General features: G+C 39.5%; 1 protein-coding gene across 1 annotated transcript in view; it reads right to left on the bottom strand.

The window, feature by feature from the left end:
• The window catches only part of LOC136571595 (orofacial cleft 1 candidate gene 1 protein homolog), a 59,722-nt gene that overhangs the window by 2,786 nt on the left and 43,694 nt on the right, over positions 1-13,242 (bottom strand). Inside the window, exon 7 of the mRNA XM_066572144.1 lies at positions 11,478-11,647. Within this exon, the coding sequence (XP_066428241.1) occupies positions 11,478-11,647 (170 nt within the window). The remainder of the gene's footprint in view (positions 1-11,477; positions 11,648-13,242) is intronic.

Raw genomic sequence — 13,242 nt, 5'->3', positions numbered from 1 at the left:
TAAAAAAACAGGAAACTTGCTTTAAAATGAATTATTCACCACCTTGAATAAATTTCCATCTTTCCTATTTGCAAAACCCCTAAGTCAGTTATGTAAATTTTAACCTACACTAATTACCTCAGGGGTGTGCAAGCTAAAGGAAAGTAGATGCAGTAGAAAAAAAAAATCCCAGACATTTCCATCACCAGGAAGCAATTTAATAGAGGAAAAAAATGTGTAAGTTTTCAAAAACAGAGCAGCCCACATTTTATTTTTTTTTTAATGTGGAATAGACATTTCTGCAACGTCCCTTGAATCAGAGCTTTACTGGAATAAACCAAGTGCTATTCTCAATGGCATGTACCATGGCACACATAGCGAGGCACTTGTTTCTCATCACTACACCAGCATTGTCTAGACTGTGACAACGACCCATTGTTGACAATGGGCGTTCCCAACGAGAAGGCATGACGTGGTTTAGCTTCAACTCCCTATAGACATTGAGGGCCCCTTCAGAAAATAAGTGGCTACAATCTGCGAGCTGCTGGTCTGGGAGGTAGTGGGAAAAGTGGAGCTGTTTGAAGGCAGAAGGGCTCAATCACATCACCAATTTGTTCTACTCCACACCATGATACCAGGCTCTGCTGTAGCTGTGAGCCAGCTCCTTCACATGCCTTTCCTGGTTTCTTCATCAGCTACCTTGAGGTCTTATTACACAAATGGCCTATCTACTGATTTCAGAGCATGTTGTCAAGAGCAGGGCTTGAAAAGGTCTTTCAGTCTGAGCTTAGCCTAGACACACACAATGGTGCACATTGTTTCTACAAAGACAAGAACCTGACTCAACACTACTGATCAATGCTGACTGGGTATTTTCAGCGTGAAACTACTTCACAAATGGCAGGATCTGGTTGTATAGTACTTTTCAAAAAATTAGAAAAATTAAACAAAACCCCACCCAAACACATCCTTTCCTTTTGAAAGCAAGCCCACAAAATTCACCAAAGCTTTGAAGCAAAATCAATTTGGCTTTTACTGTTCAGCAAAAATGGAGCATTTAGGGAAAACATTTACACACACACACCCACACACACACCCACCCCTTTTTGGTCAGTCCTAGTCTATCACAGCCTTCTTCTGAGGAGCTCTCCCCATGGCAATTTAAAACAGCCAGTGAAGCTCTGGCCTTGGTGAAAGTCTTACCCCATGCAAGGAGTGCTGTAGGGGACCACGTTCCAGCATGGCTCCCTCACCAGGTCAGGGTGCAGGGAGGCAGCATGGAGACACAACCTGTGGGGTCTCCAGCAGCCTCCCGCTGCCCACAGCAATCCCACACGCAGAGCTGGTGCTTCCCCTTTGTTCCACTCCTTGAAACACCATGTTGGTACATCACAGCACAGGTAGTACTGAATTTTTTTAGGTTTAAACAGATATCCAATTAAAATCTTTTACTTAGAATTTCCATCTCTGCATCCTAAAATGTTTTTCAGTGACAGAAATCCTGCCCACTCTTTTTTTGCGACTGGGAGAAGGGAGAGCTCACTGAGCAAAATGTCAGCAAGACTAGAAAAAAACCCCAGATCTCAAGTCCCACTGGTGCCACCTAATTCTCCTCCTTCACAGTCTGGCTGCTGTCTGGAGATTCATTCCCAGTGACTTCAACATCTAATGCACTGTACACCACAAAACAAGTTTAAAAATGAAGAAACATTTGAGATGAACAACAAAGAAAATTGCAAGAAAAGTTAACATTCTTTTCAGGCACATTGAAGTTCTGAGAGGCTTATCTGCTCCATGTTAACTGTAGAGAGAGATCACAGGGAAGGGAGGCATGGAGAGGTAAGTTAAATGGAGTGCCCTTCATTGGAAGCAAAGACTAAAGGAGCTGGATAAGACTTGCTCTGAAAATTGCACTACTCATTACCTGATGGAATTTGTTTGACCTTGTTAAGGAGATGGCCACAAACCAGAAAGGAAAGTTGTGCCAAACTCTGGACACACGGTAGTATTATTGATGGTGCACTCTGCTAAAAAATGCACCACAAACTCTTAGATGTTTTTTCAAAGAGAAAGAGAAAAGGCAACAAAGCAAATCCTCCCTGACTTTCCTTTCAAATGGAAAATTAATTTACTGTTCATGAGAATCAAATTAAAAACTTAGACAATTGAGTGTTTGTAACAGAACTCAAACTCTCTTTTAAAACTGATACTGCAGAACACAAAGTGAGATTTACTTTAGTTGTGCTACAGCCTTATTACACTGAGTGATACAGATACATTTAGTGGCAACATTATAGGCTGATCATTTTGATAAATCTGTAAAGCACTGCATTACTTCTAACAATGCAGCGAAAACTGAGCTACCAGTCACAGAGGAAAGTAGTATTCTGCTATCAAGGTGAGTGCTTTTATAAGAATATACATCAAAGACACTAATTTTGAGCAGATTTGAAAACTAGATCCATCTGTAAAGTAGGTGTGATAAACAAGGACCTGAGTTTTCTCAAAACTCAGAGATGTTTTCATTTAGGATTTTGGTCCAGGATGATAGAACTGACAAAAGAACTTGAATCACTTTGCTTAGGATGCCTTGAGAAAACTCTGGAGGAATGATTGCTGCAGAGCTACCCAGCTTCTGCAAAACAAAGATTTTGCCTCTCCAATCTCAAAACAGAGAACTCATTCTTCTCATTTGTGTCTTGCTGTTGACAGAGAGATCACCTGCAGTTTCTTCAGAACCACCAGGTGCTCCTTCAGATGCTTCCTACTTCACAGCTGAGATGTAGCGTCATAAACCTTTGGTATCCTCATCAAAATCTAGAGAGTGTTGTAAGAGAATGCAAGGACATTTAGGAGAACATCTGACTACCATAACCAAGCACTGAAAACATGTAATGCTGAAATGTCTTTTGCCACTGATTAAGAGACTTTAAGTGGAAACATCTTAGCCTGTCAAAGTTCCACAAGTTCAGGTGTTTCCAGATTAGCCTAGAAATCACCAGCTACTAAGATTCAGCAACTTTTAAACAGTAAGATATAACAGAATATGCTACCAAGAGATGATGGAAGAAAGTAACCACATTTTATTAGGGAATACATTCCCTCCAGTATAAAGCCATGCAGCATGAGAGATGCCAGTGAAAACCAAAGTGAACTATGCCAATCTATAAATCTAAAATGAATAGTTTACATTAACAATGGAAAAGTGTTCATAAGCTACATAATGAACTTCAGCATTTTACAACCTTTTTCTACTTTTTTGGATACTGACAGCAAATCGGGACACAACTGAAGGGAAACGGAAAGGAAATACCAGTCGGAAACACTGACATTTTTATTGTGGTTTTCCCCCATTCTTCTTCAATTTAAAAATGTTTGTCAATTTCAGCACAGAATGTTTTTATTATTTGTACAGCCTTTTCAAAGTCTCTCATGAAACTTTACTCCTTTAATCCTCTTACTCTTCCACAATGCAGGTATCTAATTTTAGGTCTGTTTTGCAGATAGGGAAAATTTGAGTCATGGCAACAAATTTGCTTGTTACAGCTGCCCAAAAAAATCATGTTCAGGCCAGAGGTTACAATCTATTCCCTCTTTCTGAGTCCCTGTTCTTTTTTCTGACTGTCAGTAAAGCATCGCCTCACAAATCTGCCTCCATTATAATTGTAATCAAAAAGTATAGACTTTAGCCAACAATTCCCATTTGTACTCCCTTTCACATCATCTTCTGTTTCTAGTGTGCAGACATATTTGAACACTTTATAATTAAGAGAGACATTCGCTTACAATTAGTGTATGAAAATTACAGAAATGGAAAAAACACTAGGTACAGTTTACTGTATGATTGTCTTAAATACAACAGTGGCAATGATGAGTTGCCATGCCTAATGATTTCTCTCTGTAAAGAACAGACCTCCTCCTGCTGGGTCACATCCTGCTCCAAGTCTTGGCTGAAAGAAAATTGTTTCACATATTCAGCTGGGATCTTTCTCTGATTTGAATGTTGATATGAGCAACTGTATAATAACATCATATTGTGCTGGTGTATCTTTGAGTGAACATGTTGACTTTATTATATATTCTCATCATAACCACCTAGTTCTGAAAACTGCATCTTGTCTAAGGGTCTGCACAGTAATGAGAGAAACCAACTGTGCTAACAGGTTGCCAGCAGGCTGAACAACAGTGGTGATTTTTCAGCTTTGTACTAAATAAATAAGCAGGCACGTAATGCAACTGGACTCTGCTTCACAATATTTTAACATCTTTCAGCTTACAGACTACTGGTTATATTTCCCACTTACAGACTGATGTGATCTCCAAAGCCTTTAAAAAGTCTGGTTACACATGAAAAACCCAATACACCTCAAAAACAGGAGGCTGGACGAGACAGGCTCCAGAGGTCTGGCTCTTCTCCACTTGAATTAATCTGTTCTATGAAGTAAAGGTCAGATGTGCCATACAGCACAGATTCCACTCTACAAATTCAGCTCTACTTTAAGACTACAGAAGTAAAAGTTTCCACCATGTAGAGCAATTCCTTTATCTGCAGCTCAAAATCCATGTAGTGGATTAATGCTGCTAAGGAGTATGTACCCCTGTCATAAAAACTACCCAAAGGTAGCTACACCTATGACTACAGTTTGGCTCCAAATGTATTAAAAATACAAATAAAACAACCCTGGGGAAAAAAATAATTCTGGAGAATACATAGCAATTAAAAATGTGGTTTTATTGTACTTACTTTTTGCAGGCTTGTGCCTCTATTCATCAGTAATGCTGATGCTTTCCTTACAATCCTCATCTGAGTTTTGCTTCTTTTAACAGGTGGTCAGTACTTGACAAAGTCTCTTAAACTTCATCAGGATTTGGCAATCACTAATTCTCTTTGAAGAATCTTTCCAATTGCCTCTGTTTATTGAACCATAGAAATGGACTTCCTTACTGGAGTTTATAGTGGGATAATGAGCCAGAGAGCTGACCAGTCAGATTACCTTAAGCAGCAGCAAATGCAGTATCATCATTTACAGCAGCTGTAGGAATCATTGTTCCAGCTCAATAGAATATCAAGAATTACTTCAGTTCTTTAATTGCCCTTCTGATCTTAAAGTGTGAAAGAACACAGTAAAAACTAAGTGAATTTATTTTTAGTGAAAAACAAAGGAAAAATGGAAGATTTTCATTACTTTCATTTAAATATTTATTTAAATTAAACTCTTAATATTTACTTTAAATGAAACTCATATAATTCCTGGACAAAGCAATCAAAAAAGTGCCACAATTTAAAAGGGGAGCTATAGCTATATTGGGGGTATTGTGACAACACAGCAACATACTATTTACAAATGTATAGAACATCTTTTCCATTATTTTGTTTATGTTTATGTTAATTTCTATGCTCCCTCTTCAATCCCCCCCCCAGATCCTTTAAACCAAAAAATTATCTGAGTGCCCAGAAGCAATAAGGTAGGAACCTTAGAAATTTGTAAGGTTCCCAGGCTTCCAACCGAGGACACAGGAACAAGGCTAATAGAATGAAGATATTTAGAAATGTCGGATTGCCAGCCTACAGAGTGGAGAAGTCCCCGTGCTACATGTATGGCCTCTACATCAGACTATGGGTCTGCCCAGACTATGGGTGCTGACACACATCTGAGAGCCACAGGCTCTCACTGTGCAGGAAATCAGAAGTCCAAGGGACAGAAGCCCAATATCCCAACCATTGGGAAGTTCACCTTTTGTATTTTACCCCCAAACATAGTTTTCTGTGATATTTTTTTTCACAAGTGCAAGAACAGGCTACCTACAATGAATTCAATGAGCTCAGCCTAATGATGGATTTCAAAAGAAAATTATGTGCTAAAGAAGATAGCCATAATTCCTACTATATCATGCAAATGAAATGGAAACCATTATACTAATTGACTGTAGAAATGCTTTGACAATCAAATAATGTATGTAGCATATAGGTAGTCACCCACTTTTAAGATAGAGTGAGAATTAAACATTTTCAGCTTTTGTATTCTTGACTTGTAATTCTCAGGAAAGAAAAAAAAAAAAAAAAGAAAGAAAACAAACAAGGAAAAAATCCCCACCCCAACTAATTTACACATGACCCTCATTTAAAGTCCTGGTAAATGACAAATAGTAAATTTCTGCTGACGAAAAGTCACATTCAACTCTGCATTGGTCTTAGATGAGTATATTCCCACAAGGGTTGTACTCAGAGCAGACTGTACAATGTTTAGTAGGCTAAAGTTGTGATGAGAGGAGGTCTGTAGGTACCATCAGGTTATAAACAACTTTTCAGGTCCCTTCCAACCCAAATCATTCTGTGATATCACTCTGTGACAGAATTATCCAACGGGGTAGAACATGCAAGCAAATGTGCGTTGGTGTTTCATCTGATGTTTATCAGATTGAGGTCTGATCCCACTGGTTAAATTCACAATTGGAGAGTAAATTTACCATCTTATATAGTACCAAATTTTACCCATGTTCTATCCACTGTTAATGAAAGGAAAACTGATCTCTCCATCATCATATAAATTGATCTCTGTGACTTGGCAAGGAGTCAGAGCAGTGATGATAATGACCCTGTAAGAGTATTAGACCTAATACCCTGAGGCATTAACATTTGTTTAACCAAAAGGTAAATCTTTTGATGAAAGACAACATTTTATTACTATCCACCTGCAACAAATAACTCCTTTCTTACTACTACAACTCAGCTGCTGGTACTGAAGAACAAAACTTGCACTTTACATTCAGAGGTTCTTGAGTAATTCACATTGAGGTCGTAGATCAAAACTGATTATATAGTGATGATGATCAAGTCCTGCAAGGTTCTATGCCCTGCACAGAGGGGTAAATGTAGCAGCTGAAACTGGTAGAGAGAGAGATGGAGGCTGTGAACAAATTGCCCCTGGTAAAGAATACTGACCAAGTTGCAGGAGGAGGGTGGGCAAATAGGAAAGATGTTCTTGGTTTGTGGGGCAGTACTGATCCTTTCGGTCACCCCATTATTAATTTTCTTTCTGAGAGAACCTACATAAAACTGAGTAGTCACTTTTATTAACTCAGTTCAGAAACAGCTAAAAATTCTAGAGTTAGTAGTACTTTTCCATGGAATTTAAATTAGTGTATAGCAAGATTATGTTGCCAAAAGTTCATCAAGTGCAATCTCACTCCAATCATCACTGTTTGCTCCATCTTCAGCAGTGTTTTGAGAGCACCACATTTTTAAGCAAACACGGTAAGTCAGCATTATTTCAGGTATTTCCTTGCATATTTCTCTGCCCTGTAAGATCAATTTCCACCCCCTTAGCATGTGCCCCTGCATTGTCTCATGACAAATGGTTTTCTGTGGTGCTCTGAATATCCAGCCTTGGTTGTACCTCCTCAGTTTCTACCACAACACATTCCCAAGTTTTGATTTTCTTGCAACAGAGTTTATTTTTCTTTATTGAAAGCAAATGTCATTGGGGCCTTTGAAATCCTTGTGTCTACATGGCAGGTCACACAAAACAGCACTGCTTTCCAAATTTAATATTCTTTAATGTATTTGTTAACAGAACATTGACATCTGCTTAATGCTTTCTTTGCAAGAATCTATCAGATCTCCCTTTATGCATTTCTTGCCAACCTCAGGTCTCAGTTTCTGCATTTACAGAACAGGACAGGAAGTAAGAAACAACACAGCTGAAAATTCCAGAGCTAAAATCTAACATAAATCCTTTTTCCAAAAAATACTATTTTGAGAAATGCATCTGCCCTTTCAAAAGCTTTGAATCATGGTCATCTCACACACTGAGCTGCTGTTTAAAAAAAAGCCACCCATTTTTTGTAATGCTACAAAGCAGAGAAAAACAATTAACTTAGGGATAGATACTTGATACATAGCTATCCTTTTCATGCCAACACTTCCAGCAATGCTCTAGAGTAAATCAGGTACCTCATTGGAGAGAATTTTTGGCAGCCTAAAAAGAAACAGCACCAACTCAAGTGTGTTTCTGAACCTCACTTTTAAAACCAGTCTCACATACTGTAAAATCTCCCCTGGTATTTTTAACCCTTGGGCTCCCATGTTTTTTTTTTTCATTTTGTCAAAACAAAGGAATGTGAGAGAGATGTCTGTTAGATTCCTTTACCCAGCCCAAGGGTTAATTACTCAGTTTTGTAGACATTTGAAAATATTATGCTACCTCTAATGGCAAAATTGATAGAAGCTTGTTTCAGGCTCACTTTATGTCATTATGGCAGATTAAATTAACTAATCATATATTATGCTGGCTAAAGTACATCTGCTACTCACTAAACCTGCAGAGAGAAGGGAAGGGTTTTTCTACTGAATAAGAAGTAAATGCCATGCACAAAATTAAAGACTTTTACAAACCAATAAACATAAGTTCAAGCAACAAAATCTGGAAGCATCCTAAAGTCAGCAGCAACAGATTCTGAGGGCCATGGTCGCAGTCTAACAATGAACCTGTAGCTGTTGTGGAAAAGCATCAACACTGCAGTGGTGCAGGGGTATACCCGTGGATCAAAGAGTAAAGAGGCCCATTAAAGAATAAAGAAGATCAATTAAACAAGAATTAGCATGCTCACATTATTGCTAGAGGTCTTGGAATGCAATATGAGTGTAGTGGGTTGACCGTGGCTGGATGCCAGGTACCCACCAAAGCCCACTGTCACTCCCCTTTGCAGAAGGACAAGGGAGGGAAAATGTAACGAAGGGTTCATGGGTTGAGATAAGGGCTGGGAGAGATTGCTTGCTAAAAATCTTCACTGGCAAAACAGGCTAGAATTAGAAATGTTAATTGAATTTATTACTAACAAAATCAGGGCAGGATTGTGAGAAAAAAAAAAAAAAGGCCTTAAAAACGCCTTTCCTTCCAGCCCTCCCTGCTTCCCAGCTCTACCTCCCCCCTACTCCAGCCCAGGGAGACTGGGAATGGGGGCTCCTGTCAGACCATCAGGCAGAATAGGTTGTTCCTGCCACTGCATTGGAAGAGGACTCCTTCCCCTGTTCCAGCTTGGGGTCCCTCCCATGGAAGACAGTTCTCCATTAACTTCTTCAGCATGAGTCCATCCCATGGCAACAGTACTCCACAAACTGCTCCAGTGTCACTCTTTCACACAATGTGGTCCTTCAAGGACAAGCTGCTCCAGTGTGAGTCCCCCCCATAATCACAAGTCCTACCAGGACACCTGCTCCAGCACAGGTTCCTCTCCACGGGTCTGCAGGTCCCTCCAGGACCATGTCCCAGCATGGGCCTCCCACAGTATCTCAGTCTCCTCTCAGGCATCCACCTGCAGGTGAATCTCTGCATCCTCATGGTCCTCCCGGTCTGCAGGGACACAGCCACTTCACCATGGTCTGCACCATGGGCTGCAGGGGAATCTCTGTTCCACCACCTCCTACCCCCCTTCTCCACTGACCTTGGCTGGTGCCTGCAGGGCAGCCTCTCTCACATATTCTCACTCTGCTCTTCTCTGGCTACAAGTACAACTGTGCAATAGCTTGCCTGCTTTTTTTTTTTTTTTTTTTTCTATTTAAATACACTATCACAGAGGTGTTACCACCATTTCTAATTGGCTCAGCCTGGGCCAGTGTTTGATCTTGAAGCCACCAGGGAATGGCGCTGCTAGACATGGGGGAAGCTTCTGGCAGATTCTCATAGAATCCACCCCTGTAACCACCGCCACCAATACCAAAATTTGTAAACTCAATACAATGCCATGATGTTTGCAGCATCTACTTCCAATGTCAGCTCTTCTATTTTCTGTTCAAAGGGACTGAATACACCATTTCTGTAGTCTTTTAAGGAAGGGATGGATGTACAGATCACTGGTCGAGAAGACAATACAGATTTTACAGGGATCCTCTTCTTACTCTCTGTATTGCAGAATGCAGGTGTGACAGCTAATACCGTGTCAGTGGGACTAAATTCCCCAGCATGAAAAATTGAAGTTAGAGATGTGTGAGGAATGGACATAAAACACAGGCACTCAAGACCTCTTTGTTGCAAAGTAAAGAATGAGTCCCTCTCTAAAAACTCATGGTAGACCAGCTCAATCAATACCACTAAATGAGGATTTCCTTTCTTTTGGGCTAATATAAGGAAGAAAAGCACTATTGTATTGTATTGTATGTAAATTTACACATGTAGTACAGTTAAAAAGCAGAATATAGTTTTGGGGTGACCAGATAGATTGTTTCTAGATTGTTCTAGATTGTTTCAACTCTGCTGAACACCTCCAAAAAGATTCCAAGTAAGATGATCAGCCATGTGACCATGTTTAGAGGGAGGGTAAACAAAGTTTTGACACATCTCTTGTGTTCCATTAGGTCCCATGAAGCTTTGGGGGCGTCTGAATACCCCAAACATAGTTAAAGTGCAAATTCTCAACACATTATAGTCTTCTGGAAAGGTGCAGCACTTTCTGTTCACCTATTCCCAGGTTCATTCTCCATCAGTCCCTTGAGGCAGATGAGGTTCTTAGTACCATCTGAGTCCTTTTCCCTCCCAGTTCCCTTCCATTTCACATTCTCTGAACAGTATTACCCATACCACCTTCCATGCATGATGCATACAGCTATAAAAAAGTCACAAGGAATGAAATATAGCTACAGGATTTAGAGGAAAGCAGTAAGGAAGAGAATTGTGTCCCTCATCATCATGCAGAAGGCAATGATAAGGTTTAGTCCTGCAGTGGAAAAAAAAAAAAATCTAAAAACTTCCCCTGAAAATAAAAGAAAGCTTAGATCACCATCAGTCACTGGATAACCTATTTTAAGCCCATCAGAGCCAGTGCGCTGTTCTCATGTTGCTAATTAAAAATGATAGATTCATCAATTAATCTCTCTTCCCGTCCTCTAGTCTTAGTATGAAATTTTTCAAAGGGAAAAATGGTCATTAGGTGCCCAGAAGTATCATTTCAGCCCTGCAAACTGTGCCTTTGTCAACATGAACCAGAACCTGTCTCTTCATGCCATGAATGACAAAAAGAAAACCTTAGAAAGCTTTGCCACCCTGAAAACCATAACAGGGAATATAATGGGGAAATAATCTTATCCTCTGTACAATGAACATTGCTACATAAATCCTCCCTGGCCTCCAATCCGAACTTGCTCACTGATGAATAAGCCTCTGTTAAATGTGGCAGAGAGAGATGTCCTAGACTTAGTCTCTTGATTGAAACTCAATTGCAATATTACTACATAGCAGTCAGAGATCCTCCTCTATTTAGGAAAGAAGCCATGAAGGCAATCTATTTTTATTCACATTGAAATGGAGACAAAGATAAAGGTCCTGCTGTTAGCTTAGCGAAGTGCCAGTCACATAAAGCATGCCAATGACAATGGTTATCCTTTCCTCTTTCAATATAAGTATCACCAGGCAGAGAAATAGAATTGGGGTGTACAAGGTTAACAAGCCAGCATCATGTTATGAAGCAAGTGATAAAATTGTCTTATAGTTCTTAACTCTGACCTGTTCCAGTGAAAAGCTGCCAAGCAGAATTATGTCATTCTGAACATCTCTCTCAAACTGTTCGATATATGAAGGAATCTCTTCATCTTCAAGCTCCCTGTGAAGGTCATATGCCTTACTGGAGCTGACAGGCGTTACAGCGTCCAGAAAATCTTCACTGACGACACGGGCTGCTGGAAACAAAAGTGGCAGATTATCTCTCAGCAAATGGGAGCTCATTCACTGGTTACTACCCTCTCAGTTAGCATGTTTGGCCCACCAACACTTTAAGTATGAAAGAGCATCAGTAAGACAACTGACAGGTGCCAAGTACCAGGAAAACTGTCCTCGAGTGCAACATCTGAATTCAGGTACAAATTTAGTATGTGCAACTTGTTCCTTAGGTACTTTTTAAAAGGCATGATCTACATTTCCACTGGCACTTTGCTCACCTGTTAATCTTAGAGGGATTGGGATTTGGAACAACTTTGGCATTCCTTCCTGAGGAAGAGTAATAATTGCAATTGAATGGGAGTTTTAGGTGAAACTACATCAAGCATTTCATGTTCCTTTCAGTTCACTCCAAATTATTAGATTCCTTTTCTTAGGTGTATGCATGCAGCTCCCGCCTAATTAATTGGGTCCAGTTCTGCTCACACCCACACCACTACCCTGATTTCACTGCAGTGACATATGCAGAACAAAAGAGTACATGCACCACATAAATAAAAATAAATCTCATTCATAAAGCCAGCCTTAAAAAGAAAGCTTGTCTTTTTTTCAATTTAATTGATCATGCTATGTTAAAAAAAATTTAGATCTCTCCTTGATATCTGCTATAGTACTAATAGTTTGGATCATAAGTAATAGCAACTATTTTTGCTCATATCTCCACATTGGGATCACTAAAAAATAACAGATATCAGATTGCCCACATCTATCTGTCTTGCTTCATATTTCTGTGTGTAAGCTTTTATAGCTCTCTGTGCCTATCTCTTAAAGAAATTGCCATATCTAGTTATTTGCTTCTCTTTGTCCATCCTACAACATGAAAGCAGTTAAAAGAGAGGTTTTTTCCCTCAGTCTCCTTTGAAGTCTTTCATTCTCTAATGAAGACCAGAAAAGGAAAGATAAAACTAAGGCTATTAACATTTCCAGTTTTGCTCACTGCTCATTGTTTAATGACTTTAATTGTTAAGCCTCCTGAGTACTTAAATCACCTCGGTGCCACCAACACACAGGAAGTAGGGTGGGTTTTCTATTTAATTACAACAGGATACAATTCAAAATCATGTTGGGGGAAATGTACAGTAGATATAAACAACTCAAACCATTACCTTAGGGTACACATCCCTTCATATAGCACTTTACAAACCTAATGAAAAGTGATTTGACCTACAACTATTAACTGCAAAAACAAAACAATATTTACATTTAAATTTACTGTAACATTAAGGGTTTGGCTAGGAGAGAGAAAACCCAGGAAGCACAGGAAAAAGAAACATTGCCAAAAGCAGAAGATGGAGCATCTCTTGTTCCCCTTGACGCTGTGCTGTACACAACAGGCCATATGCTCAGCTGGTATAAATCAACTGCTTTAGTGCTTTCACAGGAGCACTGCAAGTTTACATCCTGGGAAATCAGTAGATTCAGGGTAGAGCAATAGTCAAAAAGGGAGTAAAACCATTTGGTTCAGAAATATAAACATGAAGCAATTCATCAAAATATACTTTTTCTTTTTTGTGTTCCTTACTTTTGTGAGGAATCACATCAAGTGAATCAATTT

This window comes from Molothrus aeneus, chromosome 1 (assembly GCF_037042795.1).
Source record: "Molothrus aeneus isolate 106 chromosome 1, BPBGC_Maene_1.0, whole genome shotgun sequence".
In the NCBI taxonomy this organism is placed as follows: domain Eukaryota; kingdom Metazoa; phylum Chordata; class Aves; order Passeriformes; family Icteridae; genus Molothrus; species Molothrus aeneus.
Note: the sequence above shows the minus strand (reverse complement) of the source record. Positions and strands in the feature narration are given on the sequence as shown.